This window comes from Apostichopus japonicus, chromosome 8 (assembly GCF_037975245.1).
Source record: "Apostichopus japonicus isolate 1M-3 chromosome 8, ASM3797524v1, whole genome shotgun sequence".
In the NCBI taxonomy this organism is placed as follows: domain Eukaryota; kingdom Metazoa; phylum Echinodermata; class Holothuroidea; order Aspidochirotida; family Stichopodidae; genus Apostichopus; species Apostichopus japonicus.
The window spans coordinates 26296663-26317345 of record NC_092568.1 but is presented as its reverse complement, the minus strand read 5'-3'; the positions used below and the strand labels follow the sequence as shown (position 1 = coordinate 26317345).

The window sequence follows — 20683 nt, the reverse complement described above, 5'->3', positions numbered from 1 at the left end:
GTGGTCATGTGAGATCATGTTTCTTCCACATAAATTAGCGACCGTCTCGCAGTGTACAAACCAATCTAAGGCCAAGTGATAGTTCACTGCAGGAGGCAGGGCTTGAATCAACATTTTTTTTTGGGGGGGGGGGGGAAGTGGGCCCAATTGGCAAACATGATTGGTTTCTTCGCTTTTCCGAATCAAAATTTCCAAAATCAAAGGAGAACATTAGATAGCACATATGGGAGAAATGTGCAAGACCCTAGTATCAATCGAAAGCGTTGCCGCGGGCGTTCTCTGGGCAGTACAGCAAATAGACACATGAAAATAGCTTTTTGTAAAGAAAGGTACACTAGGCTGTCATACCAGGGTACTCTATCGCAGCTCCCTGGTCATACTAGGGTCTTATAAAGACTATTAATCATACAATGTTCACATACGAGAAAAATAAGTGCCAGGCGTTGCAGACTAATTGGTAAAAAGCTCATTTTACGACCTAGCCAGGTCGATACGTAATCTCAAGAAATTTCCATAATAGCAATAGTTGGGGTCTATTAGTCACAAATGTTTATCTTATATGAAAGAGGACAATAAAAGAAACCCATAGTGAAGAAATTATTCAAATATCTTTTTCCGTTTAGGAGATATTTAAGTTTAAATTCTATCTGATTGTGTAGAAACTGCTGAAATCAGACTAGCTGTGACGTCATATCCTCACATTCCCGAAAATTCTTTGTTATTTTATTAAAATATTTTGTAAGATTTTATGACTTAGAACCAAAAGATACGTCAGGAGATCTCATATGTGTCAAGGGAAGTATTTGAGATTTAACATCTGAAGAATGTTTGATTATATTTTTTTTACATTTGTGAAAAAAAGTAATTATCTTTTAATGAAATATATTGACACATGTTTAGGAAGTGAGGATATGACATCACACCCCAGGGGCGGCGATTTGTTTCAAATATTGGGGGGGACATTTTCTTGGGTGCAGGCTAATTACTATCAAAGCGGAACGCCACCATTGGTTGGCGCGCAGCGTGCAAGAAAATTTCTGGTTTTGATAGCCCCCCAGATCACCGGAAATGGCACTTCTCGGGCTTGAAAATGACCAACCAGATGTACACTTTTGCCTGAGAACCAAGTTTTTCCCAATAGTTTTTTTTCATTCATAACCTTTTTCAAGATTGTCACCAGTCACACTTCATGTTCGACCTCATCGCATCTCCTGTGGATCATTGTTTTTGTAGGTTATTCTACGTAACGCCCCACAATACCCGTCAGCCCCACTTTTCAAGGTTTTAAGCCATTTATTTGTTCAGAATTTGAATAATAAATTCACTTCAAAACATACCCATAATGTTGCACAAAATTTCATTTATGGACAACCAATATTGAAAAACCACCTTCAACCCCTAACAGACCGGTCAAAATTGCACGAGTAGAGGGAAGTATGATGAAGAATGTTGGTCAGGGAATTTTCGAAAATTCAGACACAGTTAATTTCTTGGTGTACATATATTAAAACCTCTTATAACGGCTACTATAAAATTATAACCCCCCCCCCCCCCCTTGGTTACGCGCCTGCGGTTAGAAATCTTGTAGGAAACAGGCCAAATGGAAACCCAGTGAACCCATATCGATGTGGATCATATATATGATTGTACTTACACTCATACACAAGAGATGTACAGACATTATGATAATAATCATGAGTGACAACATGCTATACGGTCAGTGGTCACAGAAACGACCACGAAGAGTCATTTACCTCATGCAGCATGTGTTGGATGAAGTTTTAGCCACCGCAAAATATGATAAATATGGATAAATAATCTCACGCATTTTCTATTTATAGCCACACCAAAAAATCATGCCACCAAATATTGGGGGGGGGGGGGACACTAGTTACTATTAGAAATATCGTATATCCCCCACCCAAAATATTGGGGGAATATATATATATATATATTCCCTATTTTCCTTTTTCATCGGCAAACCAAATTTCATTACGGATGTGGTCCGTCTAGGTATTCATTTCGAAAAAAAGTAAAAATTATACTTTCGGTTATATATAGTAACAAATTGTGACACGGTTAGACAGGCGCCATGCGAGGGATTTGTCAGGGAGGGGCGAAGCTTGTAAGCAAACTATCTAAGCGTAGCGCCACCACAGGTTGGCGCGAAGCGCAAAAGAAAATTTTGGCCGAAAATGCCTCCCAGATCGCTGGAAATGGCACTTCCCAGGCCTTGTAAGTTGCATCTTAGCATTTTCTATTTTGAAATTACTAACGATATCATAAAAACCTACAAAAAATATGCTAAAAAAAAACTATGCCACCAAATATGGGGGGGGGGGGGGATATTAGATACTATATCCCCCACCAAAAATATTGGGGGGACATGTCCCCCCCGCCCCCCCCCCCCCCCCCCCATGATCGCCGCCCATGTCACACCCTCACAGTAAGTCTTTCTACACCAGGGGACAAACTAAAAGGAATGACAGCGAATGACAATTGACTTTGTACAGGGTTAAAGACCAAATATGGAGGCAATTTTTTTTTTTGAGATTTTCCATTAATTTAGGAGTTTACATACCCATAATCAACATGTGTAAAAAATAATCTTCGAAAACCTACTATAACACATCAAAAACGACCACGAAAATGGACATTTTGGGTAGTCACGTGACATGAACCTCTGGAATGTCTGAAAACAGAGATTGACCCAAAGGAGCCTCTGGTCACCGTGTGACGTCAAAGTTTGTATACCGCGAAAATCAAACGCTGATATAGGCACTGTTTGTACACAGATAGCGAACGATTGTACTGTTTTTGACTTCCAATTTCGAGCGTTTGAAAAGCTGTTAGCTTAAAGCAAGAACACAAGAAGGTTAACAACAAGTTTTAAGACAATTATAAGCAGAAATTTTAGTTAAATTGCTTATTTTATTAGCAAAATTTCCACTCAAATGGAGGCATCTTTTACATAGCGTAGCGTCAATAGGTCCGTACGGTACAATATACTTACATAGTACTTACTCGTTTTAATATCCAAAAGTATACAAACACAGAAAAAGTATCCTGTCAATAAACAAATTTAGCAGTGAATATCCTAATCCACGTTTCTTGTTCAATCCTGGGCGAAAAACTACCGTGAGTGTGTGTAATTCCATAGAGTTAGGTCTAGTTGAAACAGGCCTTGACCAGTACTAACATCCCACAATCACATGACAGTCACTAACGAAATAAAACGTCCGATCGCTACATACTACCGTTTTTATTCAACTCCTTGGACCATGCAGATGTCGGAATAAACAGAACGGACAATGTTACACATGTATCACGAACTCACGATACTGGAATACAACAAATGAAATAGATAAATCCTAACATGGCTATTTACACATGCTGTGAGCCAACGCCGGCGAGAGTTGTAACTAACTACCGTACATGTACTAACAATGCTATACCCTTGGCACGGTATATATATACGGTCATCTCTTACAGTAAATATATTACTGTCAATTGCGTGATATAATGTTACATGTAAGGACGTCCAGGACGTGTTTACGGTCAATTTCACATTAGCTATGGCCGACCATGGTCCGACACAGCTATCGACAGTATATAATTTTCACAGAATGAGACATTTGCAGCATACACAGAAGCAGGGTCATGCATGTGGACTCATGGGCATGAGATACTCCGGGTGCTGAAAAATCTTTCCGCGTGGATCTCAAAAAATTGATCCAAAGTCTGCGGCGTTTTACGTCGGTTCTTTTACTCGGAAATCTAAAAAAGCTGATGCTTTTGTTGGATGAGGTATAACTGCAACCTCCAACAACACAGAATTGTGACATTTTGAGGAAAAAGGAGTAATATCGTTGATGTTTTTGGCAGCTCAAGTATACGACTTTACACACTAAAAGTATAGTTGTGAGTGAGGTATACAAACGTTGACGTCACATGGTCACCTGATGTCTTAGGAATGTTTCAGGAATGTCTGAAATAGAAGCTGACTTTTCGTCCCATTTTCCACTTATTTAACGTCCGAAATTGGTAAAGTTAATTACAGCAATGTAACTGGAGTCAGTTAAGGATTACATACATGAAAAATGGTGGGATTTTATGTTCATCGAAAAGTCTCCATAGTTGGTCTTTAATTATCATTCGCGAATGACAGCGAATGAAGGCGAATGACAACGAATGACACCGAATGACAACGAATGACAACGAAGGACAGTATTGAGAAGAGATAAAATGATTAACGAAGTGGAGTAAATGCGGTTATTGGTTTTCTGCGCAAAAATGATTTGAGGAAAATCGCATATAACGTGGTTGCATGGTTTTGATGTAATTTACGGATAGAAACCACAGGGAAAGTATTTGTGTGAGAATGCGCTTGAGTGCTGTGCTTTTTACCTCTGTAGATTTATATAGAAAGATAACTGAAGCCGTTTCAAGATTATAGTATTGTTAGTTTCTAACAATTAATATCGGAAAAATGACGTTAAATTTACTTTTTAAAATCAGACTTACAATTTCGCTTACTATAAGGTGCGTTTTTATTTTGTCCGTACTCCGTACTTTACTAGATCTAGATACCCACGAAGTCTGAACTGTGATATCCGGTTGAAGCAAGTGCTGTCATTACTGTCATTCGTTTTAGTCAACGCATTTTTTTAGTGTGTACAACATATTGTCATTCGTTATGTGTAACGCAATTGTCATTTGTTTTAGTAACACCCTACACCAGTCATTTGCAAAGTAATTTTGAAATCTTCAAAGTGTGATATCTCCTTAACAGAGAATGCTATCATGGTAGTTTCTTCACTATTCTGTTTGTCTTTGTAAGCTCTTTCATACAAGATAGACATGTCAGACACCTGAACAAATCCTTTCAGCCATGGAGGCTCCATGATTAAGCAGACTCTAGGGGTAGCAACTTATTTCCAGACGGAGCACTGTAGGCTATTTCATGCACCAGAAAAAGAATACCATCAAATGATAAAACCTATGGGGATTTCGCCACCACGGCTCCAAACTTTGAAAACATTCCTTAGAAAGTTGTAAATATACATTTGTTTGTGCTAGGAGAGACCAAGAAATATCTATAAAATGCTGTAAATTTCGGTTGATAAAGTAGTCGGATGGTGAGGTAGACCGTCGGATGGGTGGATGGCAGAAGTGAAATGGCGGTGCCGGGAGCATGGTTGCCACTGTCATGACACATGTGACTTATCCCGAAGATAATGCTTTATAAAGTCGGTGCCCGTCCACGACCATCACTTAGCAAGTGTTTCAATGTTTTATGTTGTATTCCTAATTAAGCTTGGCCTTGAAACGCAGCCATTTGGCATTTTGGGAGCGCGCCAAATTGCAAATCACGTGCTTGCAGTATTTGACGTCATTTCCGCATTACAGTCGCGGCGTACCTTCGTTTTCTACATAATACATACGCATTCGCACGCTGGCATGCTTCTAAGTTCTATAGCGCTCTAATGTTAATTTGTAACGTAAGTTGACGGTAGAGGCTAGGTATAGACGCTACACATGTCATAAATTACATGTGCGATTTTCAGAGCTCAACGATTGTATCAACAAAATATTGTTACCCAGTCTCCGGTGTCGACACTAGCTGTTAGATTTGCAACCGTTTTACTGTACCTTATCATCTTCTTGTGTTTCTGTACCAGATTCGGTACGTATAACTTAAAACCATTTCATAAGCCAACAGTGCATATTTCCGTAGGCCTAGCCTAAATTAAGTTAGGCGAGGGTCTATCGTATTTTTAATTCAGGCTCACTACACACTATTGCATAGGATAGGCGACAGCTTAGGCCTATACAATATGGAGAACTTTTTAGTAATTATCGCCGTAAAGTCACCAGTCCATCTAAAACTGATAACAAGGTTTCCTGAATATCCATAGATATATTGTATCAGTATCAGTAATATCAGGAACTTTTAGAATAGCTTTCGGAAATCCTAGTAATTTGCATTTAGTATGGCCGAATATAATATTAACATAGGCTAGGCTAATCATATTTGCAAAAGTTTGAAGAAATTGGCCGAAAAGATTTTTCTCATCGTTTTGGGTGCAAGCAAATAACTTGATATCTCTCTGATGCATAGTTGTAGTGTACAAAATGTTCTTGTCAGACTGATATCTTGGAAGAAATGTACTTTATTCTGGCATTTTGAGGATCCGAAGTTTGGTTGTGAACTTATGATGGTGGTGACTTTAAAACAGTTTTATGTTGCAACTAGTATAGTCTAGCTCTAATGTACAACTAAGTTAGGCTAAGTATGAGTATAGCCCTAACAAACATCCTAGGTTCAGGCCAAAATAAGTGTGATTTTCGAATTACATAACCATTTTTAGTACATAATGCATCACCCATGGGCAATCATTTTCTTCTGCCACAGCCACATTGGCTGTTCCTGTTCTACTCAGTAGGCCCAACAAGTTGTGATATTTCAGTCACATTTTTGTAATGCTGAGTCTCAGCGAAACAAGAAGCAATGTAGGCTAGCATAGCTAACTTGATCTGCCTCCTGTGCTGAAGCAAGAAAGGTTTTCTGATAAGATTGTATAGGATGACTATCAACATGTCCTGAAATTTCAATGCAAATCTGGGAGAGGAAAATACAGGATATATTTTAACGCAACAAGGTATGTGAAGTGTCGCTCTCAATTTAGTCCTGGCAGATGAGAACAATGAAACACCTGACTGCTGTATTTGTTTAAAAGGAGATATGAAGAGTAGTTCTCAAAATTCATGTTAAATGAACTTTATTCGGGCAAAAATCCCTCAAAATGAAAAGCTGTTTACATGAATGGAAGAAGGTTACTGATGCATTATGGGCACTAAATCTAAAGCAAAATTACAGCTTGAATTCTAGTTTGATCTTAAAGGCTTTACACTGTAAAAGCTGTTAGCCTTACTGGTGTTCAAACAGCAACTCAAGGGTAGTCTCAATGAAGGGGGACATCAGTTTCCACCTAAAAAGTGTGCAATTCTCCCATGGAAACTACTTAAACCCCCTTGCCCAAAGAAAATGAAAGAAGTAAAATCTATTCATGAAGTTTGTAAGTCAGTATACGTAAATTGTAAACACTGCTTTTGTGAAACTGTCTTAGTCTACCCGAGCTAGAAACATGCATTATTTAGTGTTGAGCACTATTGGTCTATTTCTTGACCAGCTGAATGTGCACTTAAATATTAATGAAAAGAATACAAACTTGAAAATAATCTTGATGTCATGAATATTTAACAAAGGCAAATGTGCTTAGAAACTGATTGCTATTTTAATGTACAGTATTTATGATAATTTAAAATATTTTTATAACGTGGTAGGATTTACACTAAAAGTGAAAGCTGTTACACTACACCTTTTTTGGGACATGGACATGCTCATAAGAAATGAATCCTAACAGCTGCTACCACCTTTTTCCCCCAGCCGTCAACAATGTCAAGTGGTGGTAATAGGGTGTACGTTGGTCGTCTGAACTATCAGACACGTGAGAAAGACATTGAACGTTTTTTCAGGGGGTATGGACATCTTACAGAAATAAACCTGAAGAATGGCTTCGGCTTTGTGGTAAGTGGAATCATCCGCTTTAATGCTGCTCTTATTCATATCATCTCAAAGGATACGCCTCTTTGGCTGGTGCCTCTATCTGTCTGTCTGGTTACTTGGTGGTGGAAGAATATAGAGCTAGAAAATGCCTGGTGGTCCTGGTTGTGTCTATCTTGGCAACCTGTCTTACCGGGCTCACGAATCTGATGTTGAAAAGCTCCTTAGTCGCTTTGGCAAACTCCGTTATGTGTCTTTGAAGAGCAAGTATGGTTTTGCGGTGAGTTTTTCATGGGGAGTTCAGAGAACATGAACAGATACTAAAATACTTCTCCAAAGTTGGATTGAAGATGACAAATTTCAGTAAGCATATATTTCATATATTTTGTGTGAAGTCAGACAGGTTTGACTTGCGTTGGGATAGTCGCTTAAGTGGAGTATGGAATTGTTGGTTTTATTGTAGTGTCCCAGTTGTTATTTTCACATGTAAATTGAGTATTTCATTCACTAGGTACTGTACATTTGGGTTGAGTGTATACCATCCTTGCCAAAGCTACATCTCTAGCAGTGTTGCTGTACGTTATGAAAATTGGAACTGCAGTAGACAAGTTGCATTTTTTTTACCATATGATGATACATTTCATGTATCCATATTCAAAACATATTTCAGCAAGTTGGAAGATGGTTTCTTCTTTCCAGCAACAACTATGAGCTTGTTACAGCAGTGGGAATATACCAGATCTTTATTTGTAACAGAAATTGTTTGTTGGGATTCTGGGCAAGTGAAAGAGTTTTACACGACCAGATGCTTTGGTATTCTTACGTGACTATCAAGGTGTCTTTCTATGAATGCAGTTGTTCCAATTGAACAGTACATCATAAGAACACCTATTGCTGAATGGAACTAATCGTTCAAACTAAAAACTAAAATTTTTAAAAATAAATTTTTCCTGTGCACGTATGAATCTTGTATTTTCACTTTTTGAAGATTGAAGGATATCGCTTTCTGCACCCCACATTGAAGGTTTCTCACTGCACTTTTCATGGGAAAATAAAATTACTAACAATAATCTTTCATCTAATTATGTCATCCCTTTAGTATGCCTTTAGTGATACCATCTTTCACAGGAGTTGCATAAATTTGCTGTAATAGATAAGGCTATCAACTGTTGCCTATCACCAACGGTGAAAGTAAGCCAGCAATATGTGTCGCACGGTTACGTTAAAGAAAACAATGAATAAAGATCAATAGTTTTCTCAAGTAGGAACTGAGATAGAAGAATATTTTACAAAGTCCAAAAGGAGATCTTGAGGAAATGGGATACAACTGTCACTGTTTACTAGATAATCTCTCACACTTTTGTGACGGTTTATTTGGGCTAGTTAGTAAATTGTACAACTGGAATTATTGGATAATGTAAGGGCAGCAGGTGCGATTTTGGAGTAAGTGAATAGCCTGGCCTACCTGATGCAGGAAAGGGAGGGTTGTGGGGGGGGGGGGTTGTATGGGACAAACTGTATCATAGGTATGGGTAAAAGAAGGGAGAGTGGGGAAGAGAAATGGAAAGACAGGGCAGGGAAGATGAAGGGCTCATTTGGGATTACCACCCAGCCCCTTCCATAAGTATGTCACTTTTACAAGGTTAAAGGCTGAGCATCCCATTCCTTTATCTATCATTCAATGCATGTAGGCAACTTATTTCCATAATGATTCACCACATCGAAAGTAACATGTAATAGCTCTACAGTAGTAGACATAGACTCCCTATCCGGTAAGGTATATTATATAGGAGAGTTTTGTGATTTGGTTTTGAATTTCATGAATCCACTGAAGCATCTCAGTACCCCTAGAGTACTGAATAGGCCCATCATTTATACTCAATAGGATAATGCTACATGGACAAGTCCATAGTCCTTCTTTTGTGTTTCTCTGACAGAAGTCTAGTAGTTAATTGTTATTCCAACAGAGACAGTGTGGTGAGTTAATTGCAGTGGCAGTTGAGAAACAGTTTGATGAAATTTTGTTACAAAATGTGTCTTTTTTGTTTCATTTTTTAACAGGTTAATAAATATTTAGTTGAGGATCAGAAAGCATTGCCTGTTCCTAATGTTGAAGTAATTTTTTATGTGATGTAACTTCAACATTAGATTTCTCTTTTGCATTGTACTAGGAATTTGAAGACAGTAGGGATGCTGATGATGCAGTATATGACTTGAATGGAAAAGAACTATTTGGTGATAGGTAAATATTTCTTTTTTTACTCTTTCTGATTTCTTGCCTTTTCTTTGTCCTTCAACCTTGTTCAGTCATTTTAATCTGTATTTGTGTATTTAAAAAAACAGACTTGACTAGTTTTGTGGAATCATGAATGAATTTTAATTGCATATGTAGTGTTTTCCCGATCCTACAAAAATTGTTTAATACCAATTACCAACTCTTTCAGCTCAGAAGCCACCAATTACCAATTACTAGCAATATGTACAGTACACCATGTTACATAAGATCCACAGTGACTGGATTGATACTGACAATCAGTGAAGTTCATTGCAACATCTACACTAGGATAACTAATACACAAGCAAAATTTCACGAACTGTTCCATTGTTACTTTTCATTTAATCGATTTAGTTAAGAATTTTTTTGTTAACTTTACTTTAACGAAAGAAAACAGAAAGGAAAAAACAAACAAACGAACTGGATATTTAATAGCGCAACAGTCACCCATATACTTCCAGTTGGCCTTTAAATTATAAAAGAAATGTAGGACTCATTTTGGGGGGTAGTGAGGGGGGGGGAGGGTCTGATTGCAAGTAGAGATATATGTCTTAAATTTGTTTATTTTTTTACCCACCAAACAGATTAATTGTTGAACATGCCAGAGGCCCAGGACGAGGCAGAGATCGGGATGATCGATTTGGGGGCAGTTACCGTGGTGGTCCACCATCAAGGAGGGGTGGAGGAGGAGGAGGATTTGACAGGTTAGAAAGCTATTCATTGTCTGAAGAAGTACTTGAAACAAACTAGAAGGAATAGTTTTTGTTCTGTCATGTTGGATGTTGAGTTTCCAACATAACAGTGTGAGGATTACAAAGCCGATGATTAACTTATTGTGAATCTATAAATTGATAGACTCAAATATACAAGATTTACAGCAAACCTTAAACTTCTTGTCAATCAGAGTCACCATTAGTTATCCATAAGGGTTTTTAATGTTCTTTCTTGACAAAATACACCTATGCAATGATAACTAACAGGAGTGTTAGTTACCTCATGGTACAAGTTAGTTCATGTGCATAAAGGCATATAATTAAAATGTATCCTGATACAGTCTTTAATTTTGTATGCACTTTAAGGAGTCTTTACTTTGTTTTTACGAGTTTGTGTTCAGTGTGAGTTTGATACAATTGGTACTTTTCCACAACTTTAGGTCGTGAAAATTCCATTTGCTTAATTTGTTAATTTTTGATTGGACTAAGAAGTAATAACTGTTATAGTGGTATTGTGTAATAACACATGTTGCACATGTGTGATTTATTTAGGTTGAAAGTATTTTGAATGAACAGAAAGTAGGCGCTGGCAATGTAGATCATTTTATTTCTATGCTCTCAGAAAAGGATTTAAGATGTTCACACATACTTCCTCAGAAAGACTAAGCATAAAGCATGGTTTGGCAATGACAAGCAATTTGGCTTCCATAAGTTTTCAGCTCTTGAGAAAATAAAGTAGGATGGAAGTCGGAGAGGTGGGGGGGGTGGGAAAAGGTGTTACTCTACAGAAATGTTCTCTCAGTTACTGTCAAGAACTGTGTCAGTGGTGGTAACTTTTAACAGGAAAATATTAATCAATTGTAAGTTTTAAATTTTGGTGAAGCTGAAGAAAGTTCTTGGCTTTCAACTCTATAGTTTTTTTTTTGTAGAGGTACTGAATTCTGAATAAAATCTTTCTTGAGTTAGTTTGGTGAATTATTGAGTAAACTTGACTCCTAAATTTACTAATTTAACTTTCATAAACTTCTCAGGAAGTAAGCTTATTAGGATATTTACTCCCTTACGCTCATTGTAAATGAAAAGTTATTTCCTTTGTGGAATTGTGGACCTCACTTCTGGACTACTTGAGATGGTAGAACATACAAATTAGCTATTTCTCATTTAGCTGCAAGATTGCATAATGTAAATTATATTGCACTTTTTAATTCTGAAACACATTTTCAGGTTAACCAAAAATAGAAATTTGTTACAGTATGTGTTTTTCCTCAATAATTACCTTGAAAGAAACATCAGTGTGGAAAGTTTACAGACTATTTCTAAGGTTAATATTCATAGAATCCGCCACCAAATGTACAATTTATTTTGATGTGCATTATTCCATTGCTGCTTAGATTTAGCTCCAGAGGAGGCCAGAGACAGAGCAGAGATGGAGACAAGTGAGTTGGTGGAATGATGGATATTATATTTGTGATGGTCTTAATATAACATGTGACCCAAAACAGGTGTTGAGAGGTTCAGAATTGATTGGATGAAAGAACAGGTACCCAGGGGAACGACCGAAATTAGCTACTAGGTACCTGGGAGAGAATTTTTGGAGGGTTCCCATCACTAGATCTTACTGTCACATAATCGTGATTCCAAGCCAAATTTCCAAATTTGACCATCACAGATATTTGCTTGATCTCCTCAAAGATATCCCATTATATTTATGGAAATGTTAAATGATCTGGACTACAAGTTGGCTCTGAAGTCTTTTGTTTGTAAAATACCACATAGACATTGTGAAAACTGTTATTGCTTTTCATTGGGTGATTTGGGAAACTGTCTTTTCTTTTTCTGGACCAAGGGCTTCTGGATGATAGGAATGGAATTGACATGTATTACAGTTAGCATCAAGCCTGCTTCCTCTACACGATTCTTGCATTTGTCAGTGGTGCACTGATTTACAAAATGTTCATTTATTTAAAAGGATTGTCTGGTGGCCCAAAGAAGTTACCTTAAAAAATGATAAATAATTTTCCAAACATGTTGTCAAAGTATGAGAACGCTAATGTTGCGTTTGACAGAGAAACAATTTTAACCGTTAAGGATGGACATTTCCAATATGATTTGAACAGTACAGAACGTTACGTCATCTACGCCAATGCAGATTGCAACATAACCCACGCTCCGTACAGTACTTACAGTAAACACGACAAAAATTGTGATTGTATACAGATTAATTTCTTCCTTAATTTTCGTTGAAATTTCTTATAAATTAGATATGTTTTCAAAAATTCTTTAAGCCGCCATATATGTAGTAGATCCGTGGTTTCGAGGTCTTTGTGTAACACAAGATCAAATTTAACAGCAAACTCTTCGTTGTTTATACATAGCGCTATCCAGCTTCAACGCGAAGAATGTTCTCATGTAGGCTACTCTAACGTTTACAATCAGACAGTTCTGCGAAGCCTAAGCTTCTTGGTGCTACATTCTGCTCTGACATCGATTCCGCCAAGTTTCATCTTTCGGTGTTCTGAATACTTTTCAAGTTTCCTTTTACTGTTAATTTGATCCATGAATTTTATTTCAGCGATTTCGAAGAACAGTTTATGAACTGTGGTTTGAGTGTGAGAGTATATTATGTGCAACGCAATACGTATACCAACTGGGCATGGTAGGCTGTAACGTTCGCAATATGTACGTTGTATGTAATTGGCAATCACATGTGCGTGTACATGTGAGAGTGTATTTGCTGCGGAAATGGGAGTGCTAACTTCAAGTCGCCTGTTTTGCCTGTTTGCCAGCACTACGTCAATTACCATATTGATGCGGTAGAACAAACGGTACTTTTGGTGAGAAACTGGTGAATTTGAAAACCAGATTTCTACAAGAAGAAAATGTCGAATGGGGAAAATTTTAACATGGTTAGAAAGAGAAAAATAATAACTACAAGGACAATGTATCAAAATCTTCCACCAGACAATTCCTTTAAAAAATATATTCTTTCACTCCACTCATCACAGTGTATTCTTAAATGAAAAGCCAACTGTGCAAGAGAAAGAAAAAAAAAGGGAAGGAAAAAACAAACAGTTAATGTAGTCTGCACTTAAGTGTGCATTGTAACAGGAAAAGACTCCTGAGTTAATGTAGTGGTCATGAAGGATCTGAACAGTTACTTATTCTGCATAATTTTTACATTTCACAAAGTTCAATCATCAGTTTATTCAAAGCTTTTAGTGATGCATATTTTAGAATGCTAAACTGCCAAATTTTACTACCTTGTTTATGAAAGCTATTGTAAGGAAGATATACTTTTGTACCATTTGTAATTTTTTTTATATTCCACAATGGAAGGTAAAGAAAATATAAAAGTAGGCAACAAATGAATCTGATTGCCCATGTTTATGATTGAAAAATGTAGCCCAAGTTTTAGGCGGCAAGCAGTGTGACACTTTCTTAGGGAATAAAGTATCAAATTGCATGAGTGCTGTTAATAGAGAAATCTTAGTCTCTTAAATCTTACATCAATATTTCAGTATTTGCAACAACTTTTATGTGTTGTGTCCCGTGTAGGTAGTAATTTAATGTTCCAATAATACCACAAGTATCTGCCCAGAGGCTCATATCTTTCTAGATTTGATACGGTGCACTTGGAATTTTGGTACTTGAATTGAAGTGGTATCGCTACCCATAAGATATATAGCCTTATTTTTTGAGAAATCCTCCTGTAACAGATACTACTGATGACTCCTTTCTTACTTGCTGGCTGATAACTAGTTTGTCTTCTCTTCTTTGTCAGGTATGGACCTCCAGTTAGAACAGAATACAGGTTATTGGTGGAGAATTTATCCAGCAGAGTTAGTTGGCAGGTAAAGAACACTCATAATGATGAATAGCCTTAGATTCTCTCATTTCATCATCAAAACATTCAATCACTTCTCTTTCTTTCTCCTGTGTGCTGCACACTAATGATGGTGTAGTTATTTTGTAAAGAAACGGCGAACCATCTGAAATGAAACGACAGATTTTGAACTTTTGAGCTTGATATATTTTCTTCATCAGGTTTGTCTTGTAATGACTTCCTTGCCTAGTGTGTACTTAAAGAGCTCTACATTTTTTGTTAGCCGAAGTTAAGCCGAGTAAGCCAAAGTTAGATGCTACTTTTTCGCATCGTTAAGTTAGTTATGAGATACACGAATGCTTAACCTGTTCTGTTTAACTACCAGTTTGCCCCTGAGAAGAATTGAAATCAGGTATATACTTCAAAAGGATTGCAGAAGAAACAAACCATTAAGTTAACCATTCTACGGGTTCTTTATTAAATTTAATAGTTACTCAGTCGCTGACAACTAGGTAGCTATTCCTGTTGGGACACCATGGTTATGAATCTTGGCCAGGAATCACAAACTTAAAACTAGATAATCCTGATTTGCTGGTGATTTGATGACATTCTAATTTGATACCACTGTGTAGGGTAACATGTGGGGAAACATGTAGGTAGATTAAATGGTATGAGTGAAGAATTAAGGTTGTTGGACTGGTAGCAATCTTGAAGGTAGGATGTTGACAAGCAAGGTTAATGCTTTTCAAATTCTTGATAATCATTGCTAGCAGTATTGTTCTGACTCTGCATATAATGCAAAAATAAAATAATATAATGACAAGACAATATCTAGCTAACTTAGCTAAGTTCAGCAATGTGCTTTGCTATAAAGATCACTTCCTCGTGGAATAACTAAGAGATAGTTCTTTCCAGGAGAGAATTTTCTTAACGTTTACTTATCGTCAAACACGCCTTTCCCACCATTTTGATTGGAGAAACAGATTGACGTCTTCAGTGAACAGTAAGAGTATTGGAGTTTGACTGGTCGTACAGTTTTTAGCAGTTGGTCTGCACTGATATTGGTCAGTAGGTTGTGACGAAAGACTTTTTTTACCAAGTACATTTGCTTAGAGATATTAACCAAACCAATCTGCCACTTTTCATCCTCAGGGCAGAATATTGTGTAATAGCTAACTGCCTTGTTTGATCAGAAAACACTGGGACTAAAGCTGGCGTTCAGATCATACACCATCTGGTTAAAAAATCTGGTTGGCCCTGAAGGCTTGATGATTTCTGTAACAGGGTCCACTGGCTTGGTAGCATTCAGACAAGGTCTTGGCTGGCTCAGAATCAACCTGCCGATAAAGTCCACTTGGTCTTTGGACCTGGCCCATGGTCTCTCTCATCCTGTAAATGGCTGCGTGGGCATGTTCCCTCTGAACTGCTCATACGGCAATTTCAGGAAGCTATTAGCGCTCAAAAGTCTTTGCGATGGTAGATCAGGCTGGATCTGGGTCTTGCAGGGCACAAAACAATACTACTGCAGAAGGCATTCAAATCAGCATCTCTGGTAGTGAGGTCAGGTGGGCTAGTTCACTGGCCTTACTCAGGATGATTTGGGGTGTGGTACCATTTCAAGGAGAGCACCCCTGGATAGCTTTGTTAATGAAGGTACAGTCAGCAAGGCGTGATGTATGGATGTGGTGAGATCTGTAGTAAAGTTTAAGGGGGTTTGTCAAAGAGTGAAAATACTCAAACCGCAGGTAGAATTCATCTCTGCATCAATCAGAATAATTTATCCAATATCACATCGAAAAATGGGAAAATTGTTTTACAAGTGCAAAGATTCCCTGCACCCCCCCAGTGCAAAAAGGCCCCAAAACAATAATTTATTGGATTTTCCTTCCACTTTTCACATCTCTTACAAAATCAAAATCTTTTTGGTGAGTCTTCAAAGGATATACCTCCTGTGTTTGTTCGGAGTTATTTATCACAGTCAATCGTTATTTCATAAATTGGTCTTGAAAGTCTGCAAGTGGTATTGCTTAATGCTCACGGTGAAGAGATCTCAATGGGACAAAATTAAATTCTAAAGAACCACACACATGAGCAGTCAAATTGAATTTCTGGTGGGTTTGTACTCTTGTTTGATGTGAGAGTGTTTGTAGTTTAGGTCTGATGTGCCGTGTACTGGTCGTGCAGAAGGGAGGATATGTTTTGTCACTGACTGTGTGTTAAGCGTATTTGGTTGTCAGCTGTTGTCTTATTGGTCCAAAGTTTCAACCAGTATGCTTAATGCTTTCTTCTTACAGGATTTGAAAGACTATGTTCGACAGGCTGGAGAAGTCACGTTTGCTGATGCCCACAAACAGAGGAAAAACGAAGGGTAGGTTTAGTTTTGGTGCAGGGAATAATTCAAATGTTCAAATTTTGTCTAGCAGTTTTTGAAAGCTCAGTACTCTGTTTCTCCTGGAATGCTATGGTTGCCCTAAAAAAAAAAAAAAGTAGTCATCGTTGTTAATATTGGTGCTTTATAAATGTTTTCTTATTGATTGATTGATTTTGTTCAGCACATGCCCCTTGTAAAGTTGCATAGCTCATAGGCTTCTAAAGGAACTCAAGTATACGGTAGTTGAATGAAAACAATTTTTAACAGACTGCTAGAAAGTAAGGAAGGGTGACTTAATGATGTCACAGCAATAAAGTAGTTACTATTTTCTGTTCAATTACTGCCATTTTCAAGTCCTTTGCTTTCATTATGAAGAATATGTTTGCAATCATCTGTAATGCTGCTGTTCTCTTCTTCATGTGCAGTGGGAGACTCATTGACATCTCATGTTTACCTGTAGCTTTGATGAGGTGACATAATCATGTATAAAGGAACATGAAGCATGAATTGCATGATCACTTTTTAAGCCTACCAATTTTATAAAGGAAGTAAAAAGCACATTGTGGATCAGAGTTTTGCTCAAAATATCTTTATGATTATTTTTTACTATAACTCTTAGAATATCAACACATTTGATTGTAGTGTCTTGAGAATAATTGTGCTTTTATAAAGTGGCTGATTTAAATAAATGTGTTTCTGTTCTTCCACAGGGTAGTAGAATTCAGTTCACGGTATGATCTGGAAAACGCCATCAAGAAACTTGATAATACAGAGCTGAGTGGTCGCAAAATTCGACTTGTAGAGGACAAACAGTCTAGGAAACGGTAAGATCTTTCCCATTATTAACTCTCAAACTTTGAAGATGTAATGTTTGTAGATGTAATGTTTTACACATGGTTCCCATGTAGATGTTTAAGTTACACAGAATGATCATTTTAAAGCATTTGTACATTCATGTTATGTACAGATTCCTACATAGAGGTGACTTAATAAATATACATGTGTTTTTATCTAGTTGAGATGTATTAGGAAGTATGTTGTAGTCTGTTTTTAAATTTGTCAATGCCGGAGAAACAATCAATCAGTTGCAGCAATTGGACAACAATTAGTGCTGCTCTTTTATTGTAAGAAGTATTGGCCCAATTATACGTACTCCCTGCCAAGATCATGTGTTATTTTGTAGCCAGGTACAGAAATCACTTTGTTCATATGAACAGGAAGCAGTTACAACATATGGGAATTTCTAACCCATGTGTCTCTCATCAGTTGACAGAAATTTTGCACCAGGTTACATTTATCTTGCTGTTTGTTTTTCAGGTCTCGTTCCCGAAGCAGAAGTAGGTCACGCCGTCGTTCCAGGAGCCACTCGAGGAGTCGCTCCAAGACTAGATCTCGTTCCCGATCTCGCTCCAAAAGTCCAAAGAGAAGTAAGTCAAAGAGCAGATCCAAGAGTAGATCTCGAAGCAAAAGCCGAAGCAAATCAAGAAGCCGAAGCCCTCCACCAAAGAAGAGCCGCTCCAGAAGCATCAGTCCAAAGAGAGACAACGATAGTAAGAAGAGCCCAGAGAAAAGTCCGGCAAGGAGCAAATCTAGGTCAAGGTCTCGTTCACGTTCCAAATCACAGAGTCCAGCCAAGGATGACTGAGGCGTTTGTTTTCTGTTGTGTAAATAATCTTTTGTATTCTTTTAGCAGATTGGAAGTGTGTTGTTCATGAAGGTACTGAAAGACTATTCGAAAATTTTTGGTTTGAGTTGGAAACACCAGTAACTTCTACATTGTTACAAGTTGTATGAAACTCTAAGGAGGTGTTAAATTGCAATTGTTGTCCCCAAATATCCAGCCAGTTTCAAGATATACCTAACCTGTCAAACCCCAACCCCTTTCACGAAACTCTTCAATGAATAAAAAGCAAGACCAAGAGGATAATAGTCCTGAAACAATTTAGGAGGGTCAGATAAGAGGAAGGAAAAATGCCAAGTAGAGTATGACAGTTTAAAGCAATGTGGTAGTTTTACACCACACCTAACCATTTGCTATCTCTGGCATATTAATTTTAATAACTTTGGTTTTCTAGTTAGGATTCCATGATGCTGTACTGTACAAATCATACTTCATTTCTATCATTATCATCTGATTTTGGCTGTTAGTGCGTGTAGTTTAATGGTCACACTGGCTGGATATTCGTACATATGTAACAGTTTTGTAATTGTGACATTGTGCCTGTAGTATTGTGTAAGAACATTCACTTTTAATCAGTCATCATTTGGTGTGTTTTTATTCCTTTTTTAAGTCCATCTATCCTTATGATTTATGATGCAAGTGGAAAATCTCATTAAATATATCTAGACATTTGATAAACTAGTAATTCCAGATGCCTAAGTGGCAGTTAAGTTTTCTTGTCAAATATTTGTCAAAAATCTCCAAATGGAATCAAACAACAGGTGCTTAGTATATGAACAAGTAAGTCTGTGCCTGGTATTTGAAGATTACCCATTGAAAATACATAAGTTAGTGTTTTTTTAAGTCTAAGCAGACATCAAAAAACTGGTGAATTGAATTGAGATGTATTTTTTGTTACGTTTATCACTTTATCAGTGTTGCCTCACATAGTGATTCTCATAGGAAATGCAAGGTTACCCCACAGTTTAGAAGTAGGTTCCGACATATCTGTTGCCGTTCCGGCAAGTTGCTAACTTAAACTTTTATGGTAATGGTTGAAATCATTTCTTTATTATCCTTAAATTACTATTATTTCTTAATTATCTGCTCTTGCATCATTGATTAACCACTCCCAATTGTTGGTAAACACACTCTGTCAATAAGAAGTGCTTACTGTTGTTCCTCCCACACATCTCTATCTGGTATCAAAATGCCAGTCTTAGCTAGCTGTGGGATAATGGTGGATTATGTTCATACTTTGCTGGCTTCAATCAGTAGCTGAAATAACAAATCCTTCACAGATTGAATATCAGATGAACAAAACCATTAACAAGTTGTTTGATATACCATTTGTAAATTTGAACAGTTTAGTATGTAAATTCCTATGCTTTAATAAGACTACCTGGGTTATATACTAATCAAGCTCTCAGTATGTGTCTAGGTGGAAGTTTCGCATTTTTAGTCTGAACACAGGAATCACCAATACTGAGGTGTGTAATATATACCATGGGATTGTTTATCTACAGAATGTTGGTGCTAGTGCTTTTTCTGTTACTATAATTTGACCTTCTTTCTTGCACAATTCATGCTACTTTGTTAATCTTGATGTAAATCTAACAATATAAATCTAATGGATTAATTTAGTCGGCTGTAGATTATCAAGGTGACAGTGGTATGGTATATAAACCCTTCAACTTGTAAATAGATGATTTCATTCCTAATGGTAGATGCACATATAAGTTATGTACACAGGCTTGTGGGTCTAATTAACATGTATTAAAAACTTGTGATTGTTTTTACTGTCCCTACATAAACTGGAAAATAAAAGAAACAAATTGAGAATCAAGATTGTCTTTTTCCTCCTTTCTGTATATATGTTTCAGTCCTAACGTTTGTGATCCAAATTACCTAGCTTGAAACACGATTAAGTTAATTATAGCTGCAATTCCATAATGCTAATCTTCAAACTGGTTGGCCTAGTACAGTATGAATATAGGGTTTAACATACTAAAATTAGCCTTGCTAGTATCATACTGTCAAGTTTTCCATTTGCAACATTAATTGAATTCCTTTGTGACTTTGTTGTGAAGAATCTTGTTTTTAGCCTGCACTTTTCCAGCCAAATCAAAATGATACTGACAAGTGCTTTGAACTATTGACATGGACATACCAATGTATGACAACCACAGTTATGGAGAGAAAAAGCATTTCTAGGATCCCACAATTAAGTCATGCCCCATCCTTAGCACACACTTCATTTATGCTTCTTCCTTT

At 37.2% G+C, this 20683-nt stretch overlaps 1 protein-coding gene across 3 annotated transcripts; it reads left to right on the top strand.

Annotated features, from left to right (window-relative positions):
* The first annotated feature begins 5440 nt into the window (after positions 1-5440).
* Positions 5441-20251, top strand: LOC139971330 (serine/arginine-rich splicing factor 6-like). Of its 3 annotated transcripts, none has more exons than XM_071977681.1 (9): positions 5441-5686; positions 7643-7847; positions 9739-9809; positions 10427-10546; positions 11947-11991; positions 14337-14406; positions 16673-16746; positions 17460-17573; positions 18067-20251. In XM_071977681.1, exons 2-9 carry the CDS (start codon positions 7716-7718, stop codon positions 18392-18394), a joined length of 954 nt encoding a protein of 317 aa, XP_071833782.1. In that variant the 5' UTR covers positions 5441-5686; positions 7643-7715; the 3' UTR covers positions 18395-20251. The 3 variants fall into 3 exon arrangements, with proteins under 3 accessions (XP_071833782.1, XP_071833783.1, XP_071833781.1); XM_071977680.1 differs by lacking the exon at positions 7643-7847 and adding an exon at positions 7451-7591 and having other exon boundaries at positions 5443-5686; XM_071977682.1 differs by lacking the exons at positions 7643-7847; positions 11947-11991 and adding an exon at positions 7451-7591 and having other exon boundaries at positions 5442-5686.
* The last annotated feature ends 432 nt before the right edge of the window (positions 20252-20683 follow it).